Genomic DNA, 9,177 nt, shown 5'->3' with positions numbered 1-9,177 from the left:
AAATGCATCAAGACCGTAAGCCATTATCACATTCAGCAGTTGATTCTTCCATATGAGGTAGTTGTTTTCATCAAGTTTTACTGTAAAAGTCTGGTTCATTGAAGAAATGGTAAGATTGGTTTGGGTATTTTGAGATGGAGCTGAATCGGTATTCATGGTTTGTGGGAGAGGTTCATTTCGGCCAGTAGAGATTCGGGAAGATTCTTGAGTATGAGCCATAGCTCTGATACCATGTAAAGTATAGAGAGAGAGAGAGCAGAGAGAAGTGAGAGAAATTGATATTGTATTGATATTCAGCTCAATTAACAAATGAACAATTACATGTGGGTTTATACCCAAGAATGAAAGAATAACCGTATGCCACCTGTACAATAGGTGATGAGCATATTTACAAAATAGCAATATTTATATCAACTAATAATACTACTTATCAAATATTTACCGCTTTAAAACTAATCAAATAGTGATTCTACTTAGTATTTATATATATATACTTTTATTTATCTATTTACCCAGAAGAAAATTAAAAGCATTTATAGAAAAATTGCATTATGATTTGAAGTGTATATTATAATTAAACAATATTAACAGAATCATAAATGTCATCTAATAAATTAAAAGATCGAGAGTAAAAAAAATTACAAACTTCTCCGTAATTTAATACTAATAACTAACAAAACGAAGTACAGGCACTCTATATATATATATATATATCCATATATATATATATATATACTACATAATTTAGAAATTAAGCAGAGCTTTTTTGCATCATCACTAGATGCATTATTCACACAACTCCTCACCCCTTCGAGAGAAAAAAAGAAGACAATCATTAATGTTGTTGATGATGATGGCGTAAAATTATTAAAGAGTGATGAGTAAGTTAATTCTAAGAACACAAACATCTCTTCATCAATCGTATCAACCCTTCCTCCACTCACCACCACTAACACCACCAATCTCTCCAATACTTGTCATTGCTTTTTCCAACAAATTAAAACCCTAGCTGACCTTACTCTGAAGGAAAGATCCACGAATCAACCGGACCTTCACCTGCTGACCTCGACGAAACAATGTCGTTCATCTCCAATCCCGCCTTCTCCGCCGTGTTAAACTCAGATGACGTAGCCGCTGCAGCCGCATAGTTTAATTTGCAGCCAGTGCCGTCTCTCCAGATATGATCGTCGACACGCCTTAATGCCGATGACAACGACGACGTTCCATCTTGGGCGCGGTAGCCTTGCCCCGCACTCAAATCCTCGTGAAGGGTATTAGTACTCATCATCATAGCCAAGTTTCCTTGAGGTTTTGTTCCAAAGCCGTGCACGTTGAATGAAGGGTTGATTAGATGGTAATCATGATGATTATCATGATCATGATCATGATCGGATATTGGTGTGTGGTTGCTGACGAGTGAAGGAGTGCTAGTAGTACTACTAGAAACGAAATTGTTGTTACTATTGGGCATATTGTTATTACCATTAGTAGTAGTATTAGCAATATCGACCATTATAGCATTGTTTCCGAGCATTGGAGAATTTGACGAAGTCAGAAACGACGACGTCTTAGGCTTTTGAGCTGAGGGACGTAAAGGGTAGAAAGGATCCGGTAGAATACCCGCCCCGCCAAAGAGATCAAGCCTGCACCTCGAAAACGACGTCGGATAACCTCCTGAAGAAAATGGGGGTGCAGGGATCCCAGTGAACTCTTGCACCGTGGCTCGAAAATTGGAGGTGTCCGTGGTCAGAACCGTTGTTGGTGCTCGCCTCGAAGCTCGGTTTCTTTTCTTGGAACTCCGACCTGAAGAAGATGGGCCTGGAAACTGAGTAGCTCCGGTCAAGCCATGAGTTGATGATGATGGGACAGGTAGCACGTTTCTGAGCTGGTGAGTAGAAGTGGTAGTATTCTTCGGCTCAGATAATCTTAGTTGGCCTGATCTGGACCCAACATTAGTTCCAGCAGTAGTAGTATTATTACTACAATCCAGGTTGAGAAAGAAATTGGGGTTTGAGATTGGTTGAGGTTGAGTACTAGTAGTAGCGGTGAACAATGCCTGCTTGAGATAATTGTTATTTGTGGAAAGATGGTCAAATAACAAGGTGGGCTGTTGTTGGTTTTGGTAATGGTGATGAGAATCAGAAGAACCAAGAAAGTGGGCAGTACTATTGGAATTTGGATTCAAGAAATTACCCGGGTTTGATTCCGCTCGGGAATCGTATTCCTCATCGCCGGTACTTGAAGATTGCAAACTTCCACTATTATTACCAGAATCCATTGCAATATATATATTTAATATCTAAATCTCAAGGTATATAGAAATAACAAAGAGGGTCAAAGAAAAAGCTATGAAACAAACGATATATATAATTGAAAACCTGAAATTAGGATCGATGAGATGGGAATATTAATCAGTATGGAGTGGAACGATGAGTAGTTGTAGTGATAGTACTCCATACATATCTCTTTGATAGGCCTGATCGATGATCTGATATAATGGAAGCAAATATTTTGCTTGTCTTTCACTTGGACCCAAGGTTGTTATGAAAAGAAGATAAAATAGAAGCAAAACGTGGAAGCTTAATTATGGCTATGCAAAGCTTTGAATGGAAGAGATGTGTGAGAGGAAAGAAAGAGAGAGAGAGAAATAGGCTCTACTTTTTGGTTCTGATGAGCAGTGCTCTCTTTCTATCTTTTTTCACTTTTTCTCTTTTGTTTTCTGAGATTGGCGACGTTTCAGAGAAGCAAAATGAAGAAAAAAAATGAAACGAAGGAAGGGAAAGTTTATTTAATCCACCTTCTCTTTTTTCGTTTGGTTGGGAGCTCAGACTATGAGGAGAGAGGCCTCACAACATAGAAGATCCTCTAAAGAAATGCAGACAAGGGAGGGTGGGGTCACCATCCAAGCAGAGAAAAAGTGGTGCCGATGGCTGGCAACGGGTCAAACTCAAAGTGAATGAGAGAGAGAGAGAGAGGTTGGCCTATGTGTTATGAATATGAAAGGAAGAAAAGGATTGAAAGTTAGAGTATGGAAATGTAAGTGTGTAAAGATAGCAATGGCAATAATATATTGTTCTCTCTTTGGGAAAAGATAGAATAATAAACAAAATTGTATCAAAGTGATGGAACAAGTAGTAACAAAGAAGTGGCATAAAGGGAACAAATTAATAATAATAATAAGAAGATAGGTATTTGCGGCTAAAATATTACAAATTTTTAGTTTTATAGACTTATATACCATATTATTTTTCGACGAATTAAATACAGAATGTTATATTTTGGGTAATTCTGTTACTATTACTCTGTTAAATACTATTACGGATGATTAGGATGCCAGCTGTCATAATTTTATTAGTCCATTTCACATTAATTTTTTTAAAAATAATTTCAACATTATTTAAAATAAAAAAAATTATTAAAAATATGTTTTAAATTATAAAAATTAATTTAATTAAATTTAAAAATAAGTTTAATTAGTTTCCTCTTCTCTTATCTTCTTTGCTTCTTCTCTTCTTCTTCGGCGAAACCCAGATATGTCAAGAAGTGGGACTACGATGGAGGCTTCATGGCGGAGGAGGTGTGGCGTCAAAGGGCTAGGTCGGGCTGTGCAGAAAGTAGGTGCCGCCTGAAAGCTTCTGTGTTCTCTCATCGCTGCTTGTGTTCGTCAAGGAGGATGTGTGCCGCTTGTGTTTGGGTTGTGCGAGAAGAGTGTGAGAGAAGAGAGAGAGAGGAACCAGATCTAGCAAGGAACCCCTTACCCATCGAAGTCCAGAAGCTTTCAGGCGTGGTCAATGGCCTAAGATCCCTTTCAATCAAATACCCTAAATCAAACTTATTAAAACTACCCAAAATCAAATATTTTTTCTCTTTCTTCCTCATGTGATCTATCGTCGTCTTCTTCTCAGGTGAAGGCTTGCGGCTGGGCTAGGGAGAAATCTTGGGATGTTGACAGGTTGGAGACGCAGAGGCTAGTAGTTGGGTTGGGGAGGAAGCTCGTGGCTGGGTTTTGGTTCGGCTTCAATGGTCCACCGACGAGGCGCAGGGGTGGAGAAGATATCGTTGGGGGTGCTGGTTGAATCCCAGTCCGCAAAAATTCTGAAAACATCTTCAAAGCAGTTTTCCCTTCTCCATGGCAACCATATCCGGAGATAATTGTACCCCATGAGACCATGTCCTGCTCTGACATTTCATCGAAGCACTTCTTAGCATTCTTCAAGTCACCACACTTTGAATACATATCAACAAGAGTTGTGTCCTCCAGGATACACGGTCTAATGCAGCTCCTAATAACAAAATTGTGGACCCATTTCCCCTGATGGAGTGCCCCAATAGATGCACAAGCTTGGAGGAGAGAGACAACTGTTAGTGAGTCTGGTTTTTTAAGTGTTGTTCTCATTTCAGAGAGGAGAAATAGGCCCTCACACAAATGACCATTCTGAGCATATCCAACTACTATTGCATTCCAAGAAACCAAATCTCTTTTGCTCATTCTTTCAAAAACTACACGGCTTTGTTGCATATGCCCACACTTTGCATAAATGGTTACAAGAGAATTCTGGGCAGGTGAATGAGAGAGAATGTAGAGAGGTTGTTTTAGGACAGATCTGGAAGAAAATGAAGAAGAAGTGAGAAGAGAGAGGAAGAGAGGAAGGAGAGAGAGAAAATGAGTTTTTTAATATTTAAAAATTAATTAGTTCTTATTTTAATATAAATAATGTTTTAATTATTTTTTTTATTTTAAATAATGTTGAAATTATTTTTAAAAAATTAATGTGAAATGGACTAATAAGATCATGACACCTGGCATCCTAACCAGCCGTAACAGTATTTAATGAAGTGGTAGTGACGGAATTGTCCAAAACATAACATTTGGTATTTAATCCATCGAACAAAAAAAAATGTAGAATATAAATCCATAAAACTGAAAATATATAGTATTTATGCTGTAAATATTCCTAATAATAATAATAATAATAATAATAATAATAAAGGGAAGAAAATTTGGAAAGGTCCGTTCATGTGGCTATATAGATTTTTTTGGGTAATTCAGAAGTGAACAAAAGGACTATTCTATCACCAGCGTTACTATTAATTATAGTTTCTCTTTTTTATGTTCACACTACTACTACCAAGTACCAACCAACACGCGACAGTTCGAGGACTATATATTATAAATTCAGAAGAAATGGATGCTGGCACAAGGGATTTGGAATGATCGCTTCATAAGACAACGGTCACTGTGTCATATAAAAAACTTAGATTAAAAAATAATGTCTCTACCATAAATGCTCCCTAGAGCTGTAAATACGGGCCGGGCTTTTGAGCATGGCACGAAATCGGCACCAGCCCGGGAGGCATGAGCACGACACGGCACGAAAAAATATGGGTTTGGACCAGGCACGGCACGACACGGGCTTAGCACGGCACGGTATGACACGAAAGCACGAACAAACTAGCCCGAAAGCACGACACGATAAAAAACCCGATATTTTGACATTAATAATCATAATAAATTTTTATATGTCAATAATTAATAAATTAAAATGATAATATATGTCTTATTTTTCTCAATGTTTATATTTTTATAATTATATTAATTTATTTTAATATTTATTAGTTAAATTTTTAGCATTTATTAGTAGGTATTAAAATTCTAATAATTATCTTTGATATAATTTTGTGTAAAATATTGTTAAAAACTATATAAAAATATCTAAAATTATAATTTAAACAAAGAAATGTATTTGGTTTGGTGGTAAGTCCATTGATGGTTAAAGAGGAGGTGGAGGGTTCAATTCTCCATCCTCACAATTTTTAGCCAAAAAAAAATGGGCCCAAATTTGGGCCCGAATATAGAAAGTGGGTCGACCTGACTTGGGTCCGACACGGCACGAGCACAGCACGACATGGGCCGGGCCCAGCTGGGCTTACTCTTTCAAAAATGGGCCGACCCGGCCCGAATTTATCGGAGGCACGAAAATGTGAGCCGGGCCGGGCCGACCCACATTTACAGCTCTAATGCTCCCTATATATATTTAAAACTAAAGGTTATATTACATTTAACAAAGTCAATGTAAAAAAATCCATTCCCATCAATGAACTATGCAGGTAAATATCAAATCCCATATATTTCAATTAAATTAAATTTAACTTAAAATACGTGAAAAAAATTATATACTAAATCATCACTACTGCTACTACTACAATTTTTTATTTTTTTATGGCACTCCACACAAATCTTTTATTTGAGTCTTAAAAAATAATATTTTTTAGAGCATGTTGCGAGCCCTAAAAAAAAAATTTTATAGCATGCATTACGAATCTTAAAAAATCTGTTGAGTGTATATAAATAAAGTTTTAGAGCTAAAAATTTTTTTAGGACAGCGCATTAAAAGTTATATTTTTAATTTTTAAAAAATTAATTTAAATTAAAAGTTATGATTTGAATAAAACATTTATATACCATTCTGAAAACTTATAGATTAAAATAAAAATAAAAATTTATACTCAATGAGATAGTTACAAATCTAAAAAAAAAAAATTGGAATAAATATGAATAATCAATCTTATAACATTTATAATACAAAACTAGAAAATCTAATAATAATAACTTGAGTAAAAAATGAAACCCTATAATATCATAACTTGACTTGATCGATGATGAATTCTTCAAGCAACTTCTTCTTCCCTTTGCAATTGAGGTGTGAGTAGAGGTTAAAAATTTAATCTCACAAGAAGAACCTAAAAGTATAATAATAAGAAGAGGAAGATTATAAAGTATAAAAAAATTATATACATAAACATAACCATTTCTTAATTTTCCTGCTAACCAATATATGGAAAAGAAAGAGCCAGGTCTATACATGAAGTAGAATCATGTTATGAGAAGCCAATGTTTATATTTGAATTAATATTGAACATGATTTTCTAGTGATATTATTTTCTATATAAACAATTGTGTTTAAAAATAGACAGCCAAACCAACATAATCATTATGGCTTGTATATCTAACATGCCAATAGATAACTTAAAACATTACCAAAAAGAAATCCTGATCTAAGTCATATATCTAAATCTAACAATAACAGTACTAAACTTTTCGTATCAAAGAAACACTAACAATCACACAATTGAACCATATTTTGAAGGAAATGTAGTATATCTTTGTGTTCTATGTTGTTATATAATGAGAAACAAAGGCAAAGCAGAATATCCTCTAGGAGACTTACTTGTGGAAATAATTTTTGGAGTTCCAGTTGGAGTATGTCGTGGAGTGATATTATCCAATACATATATAATAGATGCTTTAGCTTTTCAGCATAAGGTGTAGTCTAAGATGAGGTGCAACTAGAAAAACCATAAACTCGACAACAGTAATGTGTTTGCATCAAGGAGCAGGCAATACTATTAGACACGAAAAATGCTGTGCAAACATGAGAGAAAGTTCTTATACCTTCGTCACTTTGAGTTTCTCATATCAGTTGAGCCACTCAAGGAATGTAATGTAGCCATTTGTCACTTCATCTGTAACCACAAAAGACAACAATGATTTAAAGATTTGACCACTAAATAGAGCCAAGGAAGAGAGCAATGACAAAGTTAAGCCTCATCAATAGAAAGACTAACAATACCATTATTAGGATTTGCCTTAGGGAATCATTTGTCACATGTCCCAATATCAACATACACACAAAGATTGAATACCCAAACAATAGAAATATATAATCGGAATGTTTTACTAATAAGAGTGATATATATTCTTCAACTAAAAACTATAAAAAAATTAATACATAATGTAATTTCCACGTCGGAATTAGGAGTATTTTTCTTTATAATTTGACTAGACGTTGGGGATTGTTGGCGATTCTGCTGATGTGTATGCTTATGAGTTTTGACCTCTTCAATCTCACCTTAAATAATTACACACACACTAGATCCAGCGAAGGAAACAGACATTACAAATTTTAGAAGTTATGTCATTTAGTTTTCACCACTTACCCAATACGAGTGAGCTAAGAGATAAAGAAGTTACAGTAAAAGGAATACTTAATTATGACTTTATCAACATCAACAACAACAAAGTTTAAACAGAAAAAAAAATGCATATAAACTATCCACGCACCTAGTTTTAATAACCTAGAAAAATGAAACTATCATACAGAACAAGCTAATATAGAAGAACTATGAAGTTTAAGATCTTTCAAAAAATGTAAAAATGTTTTATATTTAAAAAAAAAAGCACCTATCATTAAGCAAAAGAGAAAAAAAGTCATTCTTATTTTTCAACCAATCTATGGCAACATTTTTTCGCTATAAGCTCACCCAAGTCTGCAGATTTAAATGGCGCTAGGATTTGAATTTTATAGTCACCCCACCTGCATTTTTCATAAAAATAAAATAAAGAAATGCTCACAATTCTTAGAGGCTATAGAGTATAGAGTATGGACCATTTTGTTTTTCAATATAAACACACACACAGATTCCATACCTAAACAAAATGGAAGAAGAAAACTACCTCCAAATTACCTGTTGGATTCAGCCTGCGTAGCGTGAAGGATTACAGAAGACGGAGACCAGAGAAGAAGAGTCACTCTGTTGTCGACGTTGTCGTCGAAAGGAGGAGGTGTTTGTGGCCGAGATCTTGCTTGCAGACACAGTTGTAGAGGGAGATAGCTGAGATAAGAGAATCGAAGCCGGGGATGAGGGGGAGGGGAGATATGAGATACAACGAGAGGGACAGAGGGGGTTGGGGCTTGGTTTAGGCAAACTAGGGTTTTATTTTTTTTTTAATTTTAAATAGTGTAATAGTATTTAAAAAATACCGTATTATATTATTTTTCCCTTTAAAAAATTAATTATATACAATATTATAAAAAAAAAACATAATTAATTAACATGAAAAACAGCTTTGCCGCGCATACAATACTCTTTCTGTCCTTCTTCTTTGTGGTACTGAAAAAGAAAATCAACTCTAATCCCTAGCTAAATGCCCCCATTCGAAAATATATGTATGTCTTCTACCTTTTTTAATTAAAAGTTTGGCTAGGTAACCATTTGTTACGCTGTGTTTTTGCAAAGTATTATTTTAATACTTTCTGTTTTCAATAATACTATGTATTTTAAAATCATACATATTTAGTACCCTAAACTCAATTTTAATTAATAAAATTTTACCAA

General features: G+C 34.8%; 2 protein-coding genes and 1 long non-coding RNA gene across 3 annotated transcripts; all 3 read right to left on the bottom strand.

Moving 5' to 3' along the window:
- Nucleotides 1-590: 590 nt before the first annotated feature.
- On the bottom strand, nt 591-3,619 carry LOC133804121 (uncharacterized). Its single transcript, XM_062242277.1, has one exon. The coding sequence runs from the start codon at nt 2,276-2,278 to the stop codon at nt 1,016-1,018; it is 1,263 nt and encodes a 420-aa protein (XP_062098261.1). The 5' UTR covers nt 2,279-3,619; the 3' UTR covers nt 591-1,015.
- A 282-nt stretch (nt 3,620-3,901) lies between these two features.
- LOC133806839 (pentatricopeptide repeat-containing protein At4g04370-like) lies at nt 3,902-4,489 on the bottom strand. The gene has a single exon (XM_062244925.1). The coding sequence runs from the start codon at nt 4,487-4,489 to the stop codon at nt 3,902-3,904; it is 588 nt and encodes a 195-aa protein (XP_062100909.1).
- Nucleotides 4,490-6,530: 2,041 nt separating this feature from the next.
- On the bottom strand, nt 6,531-8,787 carry LOC133804713 (uncharacterized). Its single transcript, XR_009878592.1, has 4 exons — nt 8,527-8,787; nt 8,323-8,375; nt 7,454-7,524; nt 6,531-6,741 (listed from the first exon to the last, which is right to left on the bottom strand). It is a non-coding gene; the product is annotated as an uncharacterized LOC133804713 (long non-coding RNA).
- Between the last annotated feature and the right edge of the window lie 390 nt (nt 8,788-9,177).

This window comes from Humulus lupulus, chromosome X (assembly GCF_963169125.1).
Source record: "Humulus lupulus chromosome X, drHumLupu1.1, whole genome shotgun sequence".
Taxonomy (NCBI): domain Eukaryota; kingdom Viridiplantae; phylum Streptophyta; class Magnoliopsida; order Rosales; family Cannabaceae; genus Humulus; species Humulus lupulus.
Note: the sequence above shows the minus strand (reverse complement) of the source record. Positions and strands in the feature narration are given on the sequence as shown.

Bases quoted from the DNA above. Each gene is read 5' to 3' on its own strand.
- LOC133804121 (XM_062242277.1), bottom strand. From the start codon at position 2,278: ATGGATTCTGGTAATAATAGTGGAAGTTTGCAATCTTCAAGTACCGGC.
- LOC133806839 (XM_062244925.1), bottom strand. From the start codon at position 4,489: ATGAGCAAAAGAGATTTGGTTTCTTGGAATGCAATAGTAGTTGGATAT.